At 41.3% G+C, this 19505-nt stretch overlaps 1 protein-coding gene across 4 annotated transcripts in view; it reads right to left on the bottom strand.

The window, feature by feature from the left end:
* Window positions 1-19505, bottom strand: part of SHANK2 (SH3 and multiple ankyrin repeat domains 2) — a 717042-nt gene that overhangs the window by 417423 nt on the left and 280114 nt on the right. The window contains exon 1 of one of the 4 annotated variants that reach the window (XM_039911447.1): window positions 1602-1758. The exons of the other annotated variants lie outside the window; for them this stretch is intronic. Within the exon in view, the coding sequence (XP_039767381.1) occupies window positions 1602-1638 (37 nt within the window). The 5' untranslated portion in view covers window positions 1639-1758. Of the gene's footprint in view, window positions 1-1601; window positions 1759-19505 lie in introns of those variants that run through there. 4 annotated transcript variants of the gene reach the window in all.

Raw genomic sequence — 19505 nt, 5'->3', positions numbered from 1 at the left:
ACCTGATTTTCTTGTATCCACTCCAGTGCTTAGTACAGTACCTGGCACACAATAAGCACTTAACAAATACCATTATTATTATTATTACTATTAAATGCATATGATCAGTCAATCATATTTACTGAGTGCTTACTGTGTACAGAGAACTACACTAAGTCCTTGTGAGAGTACAATATTACAGAGTTGATAGTCATGTTCCCTGCCCATGAGGAGCTCACAGTCTCGAGGACTGTTTATATGTATGCAATTGCACTTAAGATCATTATCTTTAATGAATATTGGTAGATTTTGGAGATTCCTTTTAGTGAATGAAAAATAATTTGAAGTGTTACCGATAAGAGTTACACAACCAATCTTGGAATTTTCTAATCTCAAATCTGATTTTTCATGTGTTCTACTCGGAATATAAAATCTCACTTGTATTTAGCATGCCGGCAATATGTGAAGTTCCTAGACGGTTTATTGGGTTTGAGGCGGGGGAAGTGAGAGGGCCAGGAAAAAAGAATTCCCATCACTGCCACTGCTGTGGAAAGGCTCAAAAGAGCAGTGATGTAATGGCAAGGGCATAGTTAAATAGACTCATACTGAAAATGGAGACACATATGTGGAATTTTGGTGAACACTTTAATGAAAAACATCTTGACCAGATGCCAAGTTTCATATGAAATTAGCTTTTTTTTCCTATTTCTTTTAGATACAATGTCTTTAATGTTTATTCGGGAATGATTTCAGAGCTGAGAGCATTTCCCTAATAGAATGCATTTTTTTTAAGACTAATCGCTGAAAAAATAGTCCTTACTGGATCAATTAAGGGGATAAATTATCTTTTACAAGAAAAAAGGGAATTGGATAGAGGATCTAAACGTGTATAGAATTATGTTAACATGTGCACAGAGGGTTAGAAATAATTACTTTCCCAAAAATGAACCAATTACCACCTGTTTCCAGCAAACTATAAACTATAAGTGTTTTTTCTTAGGTTTGTCTTACAGGCATTGTTTGCATTGTTTCAAAATAAAAAGTACATAAAGGTACGATACAAAGCATATGGACTTTAGACTCAGTTACACTTTGTCTCTCTCATCTATATATAAACTGGAGTGCATAGCTGTGAAAAAGGAATATTAAAAGTGATTTGAAAAGCTCACAACAATCCCATTCCGTTCCAATTCTTTCCATTTTCTTTAGCAGTGATTATCCACCCTCTAAGTCAATTGAAATGCTATAGCTCAAACTTCTCTCTATCTCTGAATTCAAATTCTAATAAGGCACACAGGCATATATGTGCATATATATCTATGTATATAGATATATATGTACACATCCTCATTAAAGAGCATTTAAAATCAATATTCTAAGTTCATCAACATTTAATCATCTAATGAAATAGAATGCTTACGGAGAACAACTAAAACAAAGCTTTTTCATTCACACAGAGCAACCGATATTTTTCTTAGTTAACTAATTACAGTACCCAAACTTACAACACATGAAACATCGATCGGATTTGAAAATATGCCCAGTGGGCTAAGAAGCTCCTAACGAGTGTCAATAAAAACTGCCCATTACAAAAATTCAGGTTCCCTACGCATTTGTCTTACCTTCCTTCTTTGTTAAGGCATTTAACAAAGACTTCATTTTTCCTTCTATTTTAGCAGCAATCCTTTCATTATATAATTTTTTTTCTCTTGGAAGAACAAAAAAGGAGCTACCCAGTTTCTATGTGTTTTAGCTGCCTGCACCAAGAAACAGGCAGCAGGTTTCTGGGCACTGTGGAATCATAAGCATAGCTGGGCATGCCATACCCAGCGTTCTGGTGACAAAGCCCACCCCACATTCTGTCTGTCAGCTGGGAACCAACTGTGCGTAGACTGGAGCTGCTCAAAATCTTGCTATCTTTCACAGTATTAGTCATGTGAACACCACCAGCCTTTTCGACGTTACTCTGTGCTTTTGTAGTCATCGCATTGATGAACAAGCAAACAAAAAAATGGAGAGGAGAAAAACTGCAGAAGGTTAAAGTGGATCAAACATTAATATTTGGGAATGATATGAGAATTAATTCTGTGCCACTATTTTGTTACCGCATCCAGCGAGCTGCAATTAGCAGAGGAAACATCTGAAATGAAGCGTGAGCAGAAGTGCACTTCAGTTTAACTTTAGTAGCTAACCATAAATGTTCTGGTCTTTTTTTAGTTTAAAAGAAGGATATTTTTGGTGTTGTTCACTTGCCAGTGATAATGCTGAAAGAAAAAGTCAATGAGAGAAAAGCTCCATAGCACACCTTTAAAGTTTGAGGCATTAGCATAATTTTTTAGCATGACCCATATTCCATTCAGGAAGGTAATAGACACAAGCAACAATTATTTCTTCTTCCTATTCCATTATAATGATTATTCTGAAAGAGTATGTTTCTCTGTACCCGTGAAATTAGAAAATAATTAGGAGGCATTTCAGTCATGGCCTTGAATTATTGTCAGCTAATAAAAAAGGGGATTTTTTTTGGAGAATTTTTATGGGTACCTGAAAACTAGAACAAACACTTGCCAATAGCGGCAGTTTGGGAGCAAACAACTAAAATAAGCATATGCCATTTTTTAAAATAGTACTTGGTAAGCACTTATTTTGTGCCAAACACTATTCTAGGTGCTGGGGTAGTTACAAGAAATTCAGATCGGACAAAGTTACTGTCCCACGTGGGGCTTAGGTCTAAGTAGGAGGGAGTAGGCTCTATTGAAACGTTATTGAGAAAAGTAATTTTCTAAAACAGTAATTCTTTATACTTAAGTTAGGTTTCAGTGATGATGAAAGAATATTTTCAGAAAAAATATTGTTTTTTGGAAATTCTTTCATTAAAAGAGGGAATATGGTTCAACAGGAATAAGTGATTTAGACCTATTTTTGAATAGAGTATTTATATGACTGTGCCATACCATCTCATCTGATGATGGTGACTGTCATTAAATACTGCATCTTTTTGTTGCTAAGAGAACCGCTTCAGAAATTAAAAAAAAAGACAGAGGAAAGCAACTGGAACACTCAATTTTAAACTCCATATGGTTGATACACTATTCGATATAAACTAGAAAATAAAGCATAAAATGTAGTGTAGAAAGCACCAATGATTAACATAAGGAATCTGAGAGCTAATTTGCTTGAGTTCCCAAAAATGACAATTCTTAAATTTTTACTGAAGAATTACATCGGCTCTTCCATATCATCACATTTATGACAGAGAAAAAAAAGTTGGGAACTTAAAAAGAAAAGGATTCTGCCAACCTGCTAATGAGAAAATGCATTTTGGAAGAAGTATGGTTCCCAAATATTTAGATGCTATCAGAATGGATTTTCAAGTGAACTGAGGGTTTTCTAGAGAAAACCAATGTACAATGGTTTTCCTTTGTACTATCACATGTAAAACCACTTAATTCTGTGCTGGATTATTGGGCGTTCTTTTTCTCAAATCACTAAACTTGTGCATTCCATCAATCCCTCAGGGAAAATCAGTTCAGTGCCAAGATACAGAAATACAAGAAGAACCGGACACTGTCACTAAGAGGAATACATCTACTGTTTATCCTGCTGAGTACAATGGAGAGAGTAGATTCAAGGTAAATTTACTAGTCATTGCTAGGATGTGAATTGATCAATTTTTTCTCTCTTTGTCAGGGATTAATATCCTCACAAATTCAGAAAAAGGCTAAAATATCAAACCAAGCCAGAATCACTAACCACTAGAAAATCCATGCAAACACTCTTACTCCATATGTTCACAATGTTAGCATACTTACCACTTTACATCTGTAAATAAATCAATCAATTGATGGGTTTATTAATGGCTAAATATGTGCAGAGCACAGTACTAAGTGCTTGGGAGACTACAATAACACAGAATTGATGGACAGAATCCTGGTCCTCAAGGAACAAATATGAACTTCTGGAGAGCTGGGAAAATCAAGTACCTTAAATTCATATCCCATTTTTTGCAGAAATTTCTGTTTGACTAATAATATCCACAGTGACAATATCAATGGCATTCATTAAGAGCCTACTATGTGCATACACTGCCAATACAAATTGTGAGTCCCAGGTGAGGCAGGCAGGTTTATATTTAATCTGATTATTCTATGCCCACCCCTCAGGACATGTTACCTAGAAGGTTTAACAGTAATAGTAATAGTGCTTACTATTTAAATATTTATACCGTGAAATATTTAATAATGAAAGAGTTTACTGGTGGGAATTAGACATGGATCCAGCGTGGCTCAGTGGAAAGAGCCCGGGCTTGGGAGTCAGAAGTCATGGGTTCTAATCCCTACTCTGCCACTTGTCTGCTGTGTGACTTTGGGCAAGTCATAACTTCCCTGGGCCTCAGTTACCTCATCTGTAAAATGGGGATTGAGACTGTGAGCCCCACGTGGGACAGGGACAGTGTCCAACCCGATCTGCTTGTATCCACCCCAGCACTTAGTACAGTGCCTGGCACGTAGTTAAGCACCTAACAATGCCATAATTATTATTATCATTATTATTATTATCCTCTTAGTTAACTGTATTTATTAAGTGCTTACTGTGTGCAGAACACTGTACTAAGCACTTAATACACTGTCTGCCCACAACAAGTTTTTAGAGGGTGAAGGGCTCATAAATACCATAAATACTCTTCTCATTATTCTAATCCCCGGGATGATTTTATTCACAGGCGATTTTATCACTTAATAAGCAATATACCTCAGGTTATCAATTTATCCCCACAGTGTTTGAAAAGTTTCATTTTGGATATGGGGAGGTCTGCTCCAATAAGTCAATTACTCTAGAATCATTTGGAAAAGCCAATAAATAAGGGCACCCTTCATAAGTACAGTTTTCTAGTGCAGATGCTCTGTCCTCATTTATTCTGAGGACAGAATTTGACCTCCTTTCCTTAGCTTCATATACACCAATAAAAGTCAGGGGAAGGTAGTTTTTGTTGAGGATTTATCTAAAAAAAGGAATAATTTATGTGACCTTGCTACTTCCCTCCTGCAGTAATTTCCATTTAATATGGAACTAATCTACTTGTTGCCTAATATTCAGGCTTGAATTAATGAGCTAAATGAGTGAGAAAATAAGACAATTATTTAGTATCTGAAATGCTTTCTCTTTTTGTGGAATTCTTAAGGCGAGAAAAGAAAAAAGTTGCCTAAAATGTAAATTTGTGATTTTAGAGCCCCTCTGTATAAGCAAGGGAGAGGATGGTTCCTAGACGAGTTGCTTCCAACTGTGTCCAGCTTGATTATGGGAAGCAGCATGGCATAGTGGCTAGATCACAGGCCTAGGAGTCAGAAGGTCTTGGGTTATAATCTGGGTTCTACCACGTGACTGCTGTGGGCCTTGGGCAAGCTACTTCACTTCTCTGTGCCTCAGTTACCTCATCTGTAAAATGGGGATTAAGACTATGGGCCCTATGCAGGACAAGGACTGTGTCCAACCTGATTTGCTTGTACCCACCCCAGCTCTTAGAACAGTGCCTACCACAAATTAAGTACTTAAATACCATTATTATTATTAACATTATTATTGTCTAACTCAGTGCTTAGCACAGTGCTTAGCAAATAATAAGCACTCAACAAATACCACCATTTTCTAGCTGTTGAAAATCTATGGAGGTATGCCTCTATGATGGCGAGCCAGTTAGTTTTCATCTCGTCTACTCCCTGTTCAGTAGAGATGATGATGACGATGATATTTGTTTAGCATTTACTATGTGCCAGGCACTGTTCTAAGTGCTGGGGTAGATATGAGGTTATCAGGTTGTCCCACATAGGGCTCAGAGTCTTAATCCCTATTTTACAGATGAGGTAACTGAGGCACAGAGAAGTTAAGTGACTTGCCCAAGGTCATGCAGCAGACAAGTGGCGGAGCTGGGATTAGAACCCATGACCTCCTGACTCCCAGGCCTGTGCTCTTTCCACTAAGCCACGCTGTAGAGATATGGCACCAGAACCTTTTAAGCCTGGTATATTCATTTTAGTCTCCCAGTCTTTCTGTCTTCAGCCTGGCTCCAGCCTGTGTTAATAATAATATTCACAATTGTGGTATTTGTTAAGCATTTACTGTTTGTCAAGTACTGTACTAAATACTGGGGTAGATACAAGATAATCAGATTTGATCCAGGCTCTGTCCCACAGGGGCTCACAGTTGAAGTAGGAGGGAGAACAGGTATTTGTGGCCCATTTTACAGATGAGGAAATTGAGGGACAGAAAAGTTAAGTGACTTGCCCTAAGTAACACTGCAAGCAAGTGGCAGAGGAAGTTCAGAAAGGGTCCCCTGTTCACATGTACCTGGGAAGAGAACACGAAGGTTTTAGAGCAAATGGGAGGAGGTGGTTTTGAAACTAGAGAAATGCTCTAGTTTCAGGTTGCCTCAGATGTACATCCACAAAACGGTGAGGGTAATGTCATTACATTAATGTAGCATGCCTGGCATGCATGGATGACATCGCCTGCATTTGGGTGGCCGTCACTGTCCACCCTAAATGCTTCCCTAGATTTACACTGAGAACGAGATGAAAGACTATGTCTCTCCCCTTTCTGTCAAGGTGAGGGCAATTGCTAAGTCCGGACCTAAGGTATGCAGGTTGTTTGGGGGTGTAACGGATTAAGCCAGGACAAAAAATGGCAGATGCTGGTGGCAGGCAGTTCTGTCTTACTGTTAGGGAACTGGGCAGGCAAGGGTGGTGTCCATCCTGATTAGCTGGTATCTTCCCCAGCACCTAGTACAGTACCTGGCACATAGAAAACGCTTAACAAATACCATAAAAAGTAGGGGTTAAGAGCAGGCAACCTTTATCAACTTTGTTTCATCTGCCAGCTTTAAATGAAAATAAGGGAGAGGTGGAGGGACTCGGCTCACTCTGAGGTGCTCTGAGGTATACGTTGGTGCCCATGGGATCCTCAGAAAGGAGAGCCGGACTCAACAACAGTAATGTAATTTTGCATTGATTCAGTGATTTTCTCCTTAAAAGCTGAAAGCACTTTCACATATATTATCTCATTTTATCCTCTCAACATCTCAGATCGTGACACATATTGGTACATTTCCAGACACATTTTTGGACTTCAAGCAAAAATGCAATAGAATGAGGATTTTGTTCACCAAGTTCTTCTTTTGAAATAAATTAAGTTTCAGTTCATCTGCAGACAAACCCCTAAGATAATCAAGAGTGTTCTTTGTTATATTGTACTCTCCCAAGAGTTTAGTACAGTGTTTTACATACAGTAAGTGCTCAATAAATACAAATGAATTAGTGAATGAAAACTGAGAAGCAGAGGTCATTTTTTAAAAGGAATTACCAAATAGATATACAGTAATAAAATATCTCATCCATCAACATGATATTAAAGGCAATGCTCCTGGTGGTGTTTCCTTGGAGTGAATATATTTGGCTGAAAAAACTAACATTTCCTCCAAGATCTATCTGAAACCAAGCCACAACCCAGATATAGTCGAGCATTGAGTTCTGAATGGATACTGGAGAGGTCAGTGTCCTTCTCTTGGTTGCTCCACAGCACCAAGATGTACATATAGTCTTCCCCCTTAGACTGTAAACTCTTTGTGGGCAGGGAACATGTCTATCAACTCTGTTATAATGTATTTACCCAAACTCTTAGTACAGTGCTCTGCACATAGTAAGTGCTCAACTGATTGATTGTTGGGCAAAGCACACTTCCCCCAATATCCTCTCCTATTGAAATAAGCCTTCTCTATTCTCCTCAGGTCTCCTGTTATGGCATGGCCTTCCTGCCTCCCCTCCTCCCTGAGCCCCCTTGTATCCAAACCAGCCTGTTTGTTTTTTTCAGTTTCATTTTTAATATAGTGGGTGCAGTTGCCCTCATCTACAGCCATCTCCAGTTACCTGGCTTGCTCCCCTCAACCCTACTGGGCAATAGCTGAGCGGAAATGATCGGACTGAAACAGGAAAGACAAAGGGCATCTCGACCTTCATCTCACGCCCCAACGTCCCTGTAGAGAGCTGTGTGGGCTCAGATTGAAACCCTGCTAGTTTTATCAGTGGTATGATCAATGCTATTTTTTGAGCACTTACTTTGTGTAGAGCACTGTACTCCGAACAATTGCCTCTGACTCTTCGAGGATGTACTACTGACTGACTCAAAAATTGTATAAGTTCTTGCCAAAGGGTTTCAAGCTGTCATGGGGGACTGAAGTTGCTAATAGTTCAAAAGTCTTCATGGAATGATTCTTTTCATGTGATACAGTGTCATACTGTCATGGAGTACAAGTGTACACAATACAACATAACAGTGAGATGACTAAGGTGACCATCAGTTGGCCTAACTGAACAACAGATGATTATTTTATAGGAGACTTCACTAAGTGATTATTTCCCATTTCGAATCCACTGCCTATAGATTACGACCCAACTAGCCAAGAAGGAGTCAGGGCAGGGAGAGGAGGGAGGGTGGAAACATGGTCCTATCCCCTCCATCCCAAGCATCCTGTTGCAAGCCATACAGTTGTCACGTGTCTGTAGTTAATACTCTGGCAATACTGTACTACTCCACAGCTTTTTGTTGGTCCCCGCCTGCTCACCCTGCAGGTTCAGTGAACACCTCCCAGTATCGCCTGGTGGTAGATCTGTGACCCTGGAAGTCAGAAGCCCCAGGTTCTAGGCCACCTTACTACTTTGTGGCCTTGGGCAAGGCACTTACCCTTCTCATGCCTCAGTTTCTCCATCTGTAAAATGGGAACAATACTTGAACTTACCTGACAAGGTGTGTTATGGGGAGGAAATTAAAATAATATAAGGTGCTTTGGCAATAGAAACAGCATGGCTTTAGTGGATAGAGCACAGGCCTAGGAGTCAAAAGGATCTAGGTTCTGATCCCAGTTCTGCCACATGTCTTCTGTGTGACCTTGGACAAGTCACTTAACTTCTCTGTGCCTCAGTTACCAAACCTTTAAAATGGGGATTCAGAGTGTGAGCCCCAGGTGGGACATGGACTATGTCCAAGATGATCCAGCACTTAGAACAGTGCTTCGCATATAGTAAGCGCTTAACAAATGCCAACATCATCATCATAAGATTATCTACCCCAGCATTTAGTACAGTGCCTGGCACATAGTAAGTGCTTAACCAATACCATAAAATAAATCAAATCTTAGATGTTATTCAAAATCCAAATTGTCCATTTTTACCCCAGCTCAGCTTTGTTCATTCTCATGGTTGTTGCCTCAGCAGAATCTTCAAGCAATCAATCATATTTATTGAGCTCTTACTATGTGCAGTGCACTGTACTAAATGCTTGGGAGACTACAATATAACAGAGTTGGTAGTCATGTTCCCTGCCCACAAGGAGCTCATATTTAGTCTTCCCTATAGAAGCCATGGTGCTATTTCACTTATAGAAGTAAAAAGTGACAGCTGTTCAGGTTCCCAGGTCATCTGAGGAAATATACACCCAAGTTATCCACAACTTTTAAACCGATCTTGGATAAAAATGTGCCCTGGGCATCACTTTGAGGTCCTTATGGAGACTGTGCATCTTGGAAATTGGAACTCTGCCTGTTACATAGGTCTACTAAATTACAGAAGTCCTAGATGAGTATTTCCACAAACAAGAATGTTCTCAGCCAAAACCTTCCTCACTTCTTGGATCTTTAATATCTCATCCTTCTCTTCATTTCTTAAAGAAGGGGAAAGAACATACACAAATCAACCAGCTCCATGCAATTTACTTATTGACTTCACTTGTGTGCTTTTTCTATTATAGATTGCTCCTTAGAAAGTGATAGAAAGTGGACTAAAGGAGAAGCCAAATCTCTCATAATACTCTTAAATACTAATCGAGATTTCTAAAGCTGCCTTTACCTGCATTGTCATTTACGAGTATGGTATATGGGATAGAATGGTGGAAGGAAGGGGAGGGGAAACTAGCATTTCTACAACTACATACCCTTTAACCTTACCCATTTGTGAAATTAAAAGAAACATGCTGAATCAAGTCCAGAAAGAAGACATACAGAATGATCTTTTCTATCTATAGTTGATGATATTAGGGTTTGGGTCAATTATCCTCTTTGGCTAACCTCTCATTTTCTTGGATCTAACAGCTGTGTTTTCATGCAAGCTTCAGTTCCTGGAGTGCATTTGGCTTGGCTGTACAAACTTTTCTCTTGCATTTCATGCAACACCAGCTCAAAGATTTAGGACTTCAGAAAAGGACAATGTATTATTGTATTTCTTAACTATAGTTACCATTTTTACAAAAGCTACCTTCTTCTATATATCTATCATTTTGGGGTACTTAAATTGTTACCAATGTCTTATTTTGATTTTATTTCAGCCATGACATTGTAGTCTTTTGCCCCATTTGAAATGTCTTATTTTAAATGTGGGTTACTCCTGAAATGGGGGGGTCAGGAAATACAGAACCTTACAAGTTTGGAACTTTCAAGGGGGAAAGACTAGCCAAGAGAGAAGGCAAAGGACTAGAAACCAGGTTGCACACTCTCAATTCCACAGACTAAATGTAATCAGAACGGAGGGAGGAAATACACAGCCCAAAGTGGAAATGCACAGGGAAATGCACAGACCCTAGTTATTTCATATCTCCTAAATTCAGGGTCCCATACCAAGAAATAATTCTCCCTCCCTCTTTGACTGTTAGCAACATATGGTATAAGGACAGAGCCCAACCTGATTGTCCTGAACCTACCCCCATATTTAGCATAAAGCCTCTCACATAGTAAGAGCCTGATAATTACTATCACTACTATATAGCTCAGTCTCAGGAAGTGGCCAATTAAATTACACTTTCCAGCAGGAAACCTACCCTAAAGTTGCACTTATCTACAAGAGACTTATCCTCTGTCACATGAATGGGATTTTGAAGCTCCCAACACCAGTTTTTGAAAAAAATGTACAGCTTCCATGAGTTTCTGGGTTCCACAAAGAATTATCAACATAATTAGCAATAATGACCCATTTTTCGGGAGAAGTCCTCCAAGATGGAAGATAAGCTACCTCCAATTCCCACCACTTCATCCACTGTCTAAATGGTCTAAATATGATAGTCGCCAGCCCGGCAACAAGAGAGTGGAGCCAGGGAAGAGGGAGGGGAACATTCCAGTGAGCTCGGCTTCTAACCCTCACACAGCGGGCTCTCATTCATTCATTCATTCAATCGTATTTATTGAGCGCTTACTCTGTGCAGAGCACTGTACTAAGTGTTTGGAAGGTACAATTCGGCAACAGAAACAATCCCTATGCAACAATAGGCTCACAGTCTAGAAGGGGGAGACAGACAACAAAACAAAACAAATAGAGAGGCATCACTGCCATCAAAACAGACACATAGATAAATTCACATCATTAATAAAATAAATAGAGCAATAAATATGTACAAATATATACAAGTGCTGTGGGGAGGGGAAGGGGGTAGAGCAGAGGGAGGGAGTAGGGTCAATGAGGGGGGAGGAGGAGCAGAGGGAATGGGAGGGCTTAGTCTGGGAAGGCCTCCTGGAGGAGGTGAGCTCTGTCCCCCCTCCACCAATACCACCCCTCTCGGAGTCTTCCTCCACCTCCTCTCTGTATCCTAGAGGGGAGGACAGTCACTGGGGCCAGGGGTTAAAGAGGGGAGTGTTCCAGGTTCGCACAATCCCTCTCAAGGATCTGGGACAGTGATTTTTCTGGCATCTGGCATCATGGGCAGGGAACATGTCTACCAATTCTGTTATTCTATACTCTCCCAAACACTTAGGACAGTGTTCTGCACACAGTATGCACTTAATAAATACAATTGATTGATTTATTGATCTACTAGGCTAAGGGTGGTAGGGGAGGCCCGGTGGATAAGCACCCACTGGTGGGCCCATTCTGGAAACCCCTCTCTGGGCCTACTCTTGGGGTAGGGAGTGGGCTGAGGGCGGGGGCCTGGCTGGTGTGGAGGTCGAGTAGTAGGCCTGTCCTCCAGAGCTGACACCCCCGTCCTGGTGGGGTGAGGTCATCAGCCAACCAGGGTCCTCCCTGGGGCAGCCCTGTCATTCAGACTCACCTTAGCTGTAGCTCTTAAGATTTAGTCTCTGATGCTCAGGGCTGACAGAGGGGTCAGACAGTCAGTCAACTGTATTCACTGAGAGTTTACTGTGTTGTACTAAGCACTTGGGGGAATATGCCACAACAGTATAACAGACACAGTCCCTGTCCACAATGAGTTTACAGTCTAGAGAGGTAAATGAGAGGGAGGAGATCAGGGAGATGCAGTGTCTAACGTAACTCCAACCAAAACCTGGATGCTACCAATAGCAGCCCCATGGTTCAGCCTTGCCCACCTGGAGCCCTGGAGACTTAGTATCTGGCACAGAGGACTCGCAGAAAGGCGATGGGAAGGCCTGCAGCAGCCTGGACTGAACTGGACTGGACTGAAATATCGTGCACCCACCAGGACTGAACTACCCGCCCTCAGCTGGTCACCAAAAAAAAATACTGCCACACTTCCATCAGATAATTTCCAACTTTCAGGGATTTAAAGATAGTGACTGCTTGAACTATCAACTTAATGCAAATGGTCAGTCCTGTGAACGCCTCTCTAAACCACATCTGCTGATAAATTCAGGACAAATTGCCACCAAATCATTTTTTTAAAAAAAGCTCTTCTTTCATCAAAACATTTTAGCATTTTGGAGTCCTTCCAGGAATGCATATAACAAATGTCATAAATATGCCTAGAAAGACATCTGATGGCCTGATGATTACAGTATTGGCAAATAATCATTAATTTGTATTTATAGACACCTGTTTCCAATCTTCATAATTCAAATCTCTCTTTCCTACTTTTGTGAGCAACCAAATAAGCTTTATACAGGGCATCTCATGGTGGTCCCAGGGCAGTAGATCAGTTTGAGTTCTCCTTTAGTTCCTAGACTAATATCTATCTGTAGTTCTCTTCCTCTCTCTGAGAGAGCGCATGGATTTCCCCTCTTAGTGCGCCTGGAACAATTATTAGCTTAGTGGAGCACCTTCAGCAGAGATAAAGCTGCTGAGGACCCACCCCAGTGCTTAGTACAGTGCCTGGCACATAGTAAGTGCTTAACAAATACCATAATCTATTATTATTATTATTAGTCCTGTCTCCACCACTTACCTATGTGATCTTGGACAAGTCACTTCACTGTGCCTCAGTTCCCTCATCTGCCTACTGGGGATTCAATACCTGTTCTCTCTCCTACTTCGACTCTAAGCTCCATGTGAGACCTGTTTATCTTGTATCTACCTCAGAACTTAGTAAAATGCTTGGCCCATAGTAAGCACTTAACAAATACCACATTACCATTATTATGAAAGGGCAAGGCAAGTATAGTGGCAACCACAATGGGCCCTCAGGAAACGCTGACCTGGGGCAAATGTCCAATTTGGCCAACGGTTAAAGCAGCCTGGCCTTATGCTATGATTCAGCCTATCTGACAGAGATAGAGCAATAGTCTACCAGAACTCTGCTTGCAAAATGTCGAGTCCTCCCTACAAAATGCCCTTATTCCAATGTGTGTTAGCTTGCCTGACGCAAGCTATGTCCTTTTTTCTGGTTCAGATATCCAAATGTCCCTGGCAGGGTTTTCTGCCTTAGATAGTAAGCTCTTTTTGGGAAGGCACTGTGTCTGGCACATCGTCGCATACAGTGCCATGAGCAAACACTTAAACTGCTGCTAGTGCTCCTAGGCAGCTAATCTCAGCTTGAAGTGCAATTTTCTAACAGTTGGAGATCACTTTAGCTGAGAAACAAAATTGTTATGGTGGATTTAGTCCTCTGAGCTTATTTAAAAAACTTGAGTTTTCATGGAAAATTGATATTTGGAAAACAACTCACCTGAGTTTCTTTCTCTCATTTTACTCCTATAACTGACCTGATAATCTTGTATTTAGCCCAGTGCTTAGTACACTGCTTGACATTTGGTACACGCTTAATGTCTGCTAATTAATCTCAATCAATGGTAGTTATTGAGCACTTATTATGTAAAGAGCACCGAACTAAGTCATTGGGAGAGTGCAATACAATGGAATTAGCAGACAAGTTCCCTGCCCATAATGAGCTTACAGTCTAGAGGGGGAGATGGATATCAACATGAACAAATAATTTATAATATATAACTTAGAGACATGCACATATGTGATGTGGAGTTATGGGTGGGGAGAATATCAAATGTCCAAAGATCACAGATTTAAGTGCTCAGATGACGCAGAAGAGAAAGCAAGCCGGGAAAAAGAGGGCTTAACTGGGGAAGACCTCTTTTAGAAGATGTGACCTTAATAATGCTTTCAAGGTGAAGAGAGTGGTGGTCTAGTTAATATGGAGGGGGAGGGTGTTCCAGGCTAGCAGGAGGACTTTAGAAAGGAGTCGGTGGTGAGAGAGATGAGATTGGGGCACATTGAGCAGGCTGGCATTAAGTGGGGGAGTGAATGGGCTGGATTGTAGTAGAAATTCAAAAACTGAGGTAGGATGGGGCAAGCTGATTGAGTGCTTTGAAGTCGATGGTAAGGAGTTTGTATCTGATGAGGAGATGGATAGGCAGGCATTGGAAGTTCTTGAGGAGTGGGAAGACATGGTCTGAACATTTCTGATGATAAACAATCTGTGCAGGAGAGTGAAGTATGGATTGGAATGGGGAAAGACAAGAGGCGGGAGGTCAGTGAGGAGGCAGATGGAGTAGTCAAGGAGGGATAGGATAAGTGCTTGGATCAGCATGGTAGCAGTTTGGATGGAGAGGAAAGGGTGGATTTGAGCAATGTTGTGGAGGTAGAACCAATAGGATTTGGTGACAGATTGAATTTGTGGGTGGAATGACAGAGATGAGTCAAGGACAACACCAAGTTTACAGGTTTGTAAGATAGGGAGGGTAATATAGTAATGAGAAAGACAAGGGGAAGGACAGGATTTGGGTGAGAAGAAAAGAATAAAGATAATATCACAATTATTATCATTAATAACCTAATGTGCTTGCAAACAACTGCTTTTGCTCCTTAGTTGAAATCAAAACCTTTTGTTAATCACATGAAATTCTGATGAGAGAATACTTAAGTTATGACTTCACCTGCTTTTGCCATTCATTCCATCCATTCATTTATCCAAAATGGACGCAATTCTCAGAAGCAAATGCCTTTACTATTTGAAATGAAAAGAAAAGTGCTTTTACTTATCACCGAATAAAATATCCCAAAATCAATCCATCCCAGTAGACTAACCAGAGTTCTGAGATGTACTGAAAAGACAAATATTGCCAACATTCTACAAGGATCTAAGGAGCTCTTGAAACTTCAAGCCTCCAATTGAGGATAACACTCTGTAGATTACATTTAATTTGAGTGCAGAAAGCTTCTGTCCCTTAAAATAATAATTTAAAAACCCTCAGTAGATAAATAGCATGGCATAAGAACCTTTAATATGAAACATCCAAACATCCAGTTTGGTCAAAGAGACTATACTAGGACCCACTCTGGGAGACAATTCTGGATAGCAGGCTCTATCCTACCTGATCCTAGGACATACTTGGCTAATTGAATCAATTGTATTTATTTGCACTTCATTCAATAGTATTTATTGAGCACTTACTATGTGCAGAGCACTGTACTAAGCGCTTGGAATGAACAAGTCGGCAACAGAGACAGTCCCTGCCATTTGACGGGCTTACAGTCTACTGTGCACAGAGCACCACACTAAGCACTTGGGAGAGTACAATAAAACAGAGTTGGTAGACATGTTCCCTGCCGAAACAAGCCTTCTTCCACTTCCTCCTAGAAGGTGATCTCAGGAGAGATGGTCTAATCTAGAGTTATGATGGAGGGGCATATGGCGTTGCAGACACGGAACAGGACTGCAAATCAGAAGATCATGAGTTTTAATCCTGGCTCTGCCACTTGACTTCTGTGTGCCCTTGGGCAAGTCCCCTTACTTCTCCGGGCCTCAGTTCCCTTATGTGTAAAACGGGGATTGAGACTGTAAGCCCCATGTAGGACAGGGACTGTGTCCAACCCAATTTACTTGTATCCACCCCAGTGCTAGTACAGCACCTGGCACATTGTAAGTGCTTACCAAATGCCATGATTATTATTATTATTATTCTCATGGTAAATTGACTAAAAGCAGACTGGATTCCTTGAGGTTCTTGTGACCTACCAGAATCGGTGCCAGAGATGTACAATGACACCAGATCTCTAACTTTGACTGAATTCTGTGCGCACAAAAGTATCTCATGGAAATCGGGCAATGAATTCATGAGAAATTCCTGAAACTCTGTTTCTGTCCCCTGTGGGGCATCGACTATGTCTAATTCCTACATATATTTCTGGTGCTTAGGACAGTGCTCTACACATAGTAAGTGCTGAATCAATCACTCAGTGGTATTTACTGAATGCTATGTGCAATAGAATGCACTGAGAGAGTACAACAGAATTAGCAGACATGTTCTCTGCCCATAATAGAGAAGCAGCATGGTGCAGTGGAAAGAGCACGGGCTTTGGAGTCAGGGATCATGAGTTTGAATCCCAGCTCTGCCATTTGTCAGCTGTGTGACTGTGGGCAAGTCACTTAACTTCTCTGTGCCTCAGTTCCCTCATCTGTAAAATGGGGATTAAGACTGTGAGCCCCACGTGGGACAACCTGATTCCCCTGTGTTTACCCCAGCGCTTAGAACAGTGCTCTGCACATAGTAAGCGCTTAACAAATACCAACATTATTATTATTATTTATAATGACCTTACAGTCCAGAGGACTATAATAAACACTTATTAATAAATGATATTAATAAATAATAAATACGGTTACTGATTAAGAAGTATTATTACAACTGGTAATGATAACAACAATAATTGTGGTATTTGTTAAGTGCTTACTATGTGCCAGGCACTATACTAAGCACCGGGGTGGATACAAGCAAATCCCTGCGACACTTGGGGCTAAAAGTCTTAATCCCCATTTTACAGGTGCAGTAACTTAGGACCAGAGAAGTGAAGTGATTTGCCCAAGGTCACACAGCAGACAGTGGCAGAGCTGGGATTAGAACCCATTACCTTCTGACACCCAGGCCCATGGTCTATCCACTACACCATGCTGCTTTTCTAGTAGCACTAGTACCCTATAATCATCAATCGCCAATGCTATTTTTAAGAGCATATTGTGTTCAGAGCACTGTACTAAGAACTTGGGAGAATACATTACAACTGAGTTGATAGACACATTCCCTGCCCACAGTGAGTCTACAGTCTAACAATAATAATAATAATGATGGCATTTGTTAAGCGCTTACTATGTGCCAAGCACTGTTCTAGGCACTGGGGAGGATACAAGGCAATCAGGTTGTCCCACGTGGGGTTCACAGCCTCAATCCCCATTTTACAGATGAGGTAACTGAGGCCCAGAGAAGTTAAGTGATTTGCCCAAAGTCACACAGCTAAGTGGCAGAGCCGGCATTCGAACCCATGACCTCCGACTCCCAAGCCCAGGGTCTTTCCACTGAGCCATGTTGTTTCTCTAGTCTAGAGGGGGAGACAGACATTAATATAAATAAATAATTTATATAACTTGGAGAATTGGACGTAAGTGCTGTGGAGTTAAGGGTGAGGCGAATATCAAATGTCCAAATGTCACAGATCCAACTGTGTAAACAATACAGAAGGGAGACCAAGCTGGGAAAAAGAGGACTTAATCAGGGAAGGCCTCTTGGAGAAGATGTGCCCTTAATAATGCTTTGAAGGTGGGTAGAGTGGTGGTCGGGCATAAATGGAAGGGTGAGTTCCAGGCTAGGGGGAGGATGTGGGAAAGGGGTCGGGGGCAAGGCGGATGAGATCAGGGCACAATGAATAAGCTGGCATTAGAGGAGCAATGTGTGCAGGCTGGGCTGTTGTAGCAGATTGATGAGTTAAAGTAGGAGTAAACTGATTAATAGCTTTAAAGCCAATGGTCAGGAGTTTCTGTTTCAGGCGAGAGTGGATGGGCAACCACTGGGGTTTTTTGAAGAGTGTGGAGACGTGGACTGAATTACTTTTTATTTTTTTTTTTAGGTAAGTGAAGTATGGACTGGTGTGGGGAGAGGCAGGGTGGACAGCAAGGAGGCAGATGCAGTAGTCAAGGAAGGACAGGATAAGTGCTTGAATCAGAGTGGTAGCAGTTTGGATGAAGAAGAAAGGCCACATTTTAGCAATGTTGTGAGGATAGAAGTATTGTGCACAGTGATGTAAAATATAAGAGGAGGACAGGGTTTGGGTGAGAAGATCGGGAGTTCAGTTTTGCACAAGTTAAGTTTTGTGATAGAGATGTCCTGTAAGCAGGAAGAAATATGAGATTGCAGTGAAGGAGAGGGGACAAGACTGAAGATGTATTCATTCAATCGTTCGATGGTATTTACTGAGCACTTACTGCGTGCAAAGCACTGTACTAAGTGCTTGGAAAGTACAATTTGGTAACAGGTAGAGACAATCCCTACCCGACAATGGGCTCACAGTCTAGAAAGATTTGGGAATTGTCTGCATGGTAGCTGGTCACTTAAGCTATGGAAGTGAATGAGTTCTCCAAAAGAATGAGCATAGATGGAGACAGAAGGGAACCAAAACTGAGGCTCAAAGGAACCCCACTTTCAGATGGTGGAAGACAGAGGAGAAGCCTGTAAAAAAGACTGAGAAGAAGCAGTCGGAGAGACTCGTCTAGATTGTGAGCTTGCTATGGGTGGGGAACCTGTTTGCTAATTCTGTTATACTGTACTTTCCCAAGACTTAGTACAGTGCTCTGCACATAGTATGCATTTCAAAAACTACCGCTGATTGATAGGAGGAGAACCAAGAGAGGACAGGTGCTAGAGAAGCCAAGGTTATGTGAAGTTTCAAGGAGCGGGGGTAGTCTACAGTGTTGAAGGCAGTGAGAGGTCTACAAGGAATAGGATAGAGTAGAGGCCATCAGATTTGGCAAGAAGAATGTCATCGGTTACGTCATAGAGGGTTGTTTCCATGGAGTGAAGGGAGTAGAAGCCAGATAGAAGGAGATCAAGGAGAGAATTGGAGGAGGGGAACTGGAGACAGCTGATGCAAACAAATCTCTCATGAAGTTTGGAGGGGAATGGTAGGAGGGAGAGGGGGAAGAAGCCACTGGAAAGTGAGCAGGTGAAGAAGCCAGACAAGTAGGGAAGAAAGGGGGAATGGAGGGTATTTTAAAAAGGTATGAAGGGGTGTGGTCAGATGCACAGGTCGACGGCCTAGATTTACAGAGAAAGTGAGAGAATTCTTCTTCAGATCCTGCAGAGAATATAGGGAGAGTTGAAGAGGGCAGAAGAGTGGGGGATTGGAGAGAGCAGGGGAGATTTTAGGGACCTAGCACCAGATAATTTTGATTTTGCTGTTGAAATGTGGCCAGATCTTTAAGGGAAAGAGATGGTGAGGGCAGAGGGATAGGAGGTTTGAGGATGCTGTTAAATGTCTGCAACAGCTAGCAGGGGCAGTGGGAATGGGAGTGGATTAGGAAGA

Source organism: Ornithorhynchus anatinus, chromosome 3, assembly GCF_004115215.2.
Source record: "Ornithorhynchus anatinus isolate Pmale09 chromosome 3, mOrnAna1.pri.v4, whole genome shotgun sequence".
Classification (NCBI taxonomy): Eukaryota; Metazoa; Chordata; class Mammalia; order Monotremata; family Ornithorhynchidae; genus Ornithorhynchus; species Ornithorhynchus anatinus.
Note: the sequence above shows the minus strand (reverse complement) of the source record. Positions and strands in the feature narration are given on the sequence as shown.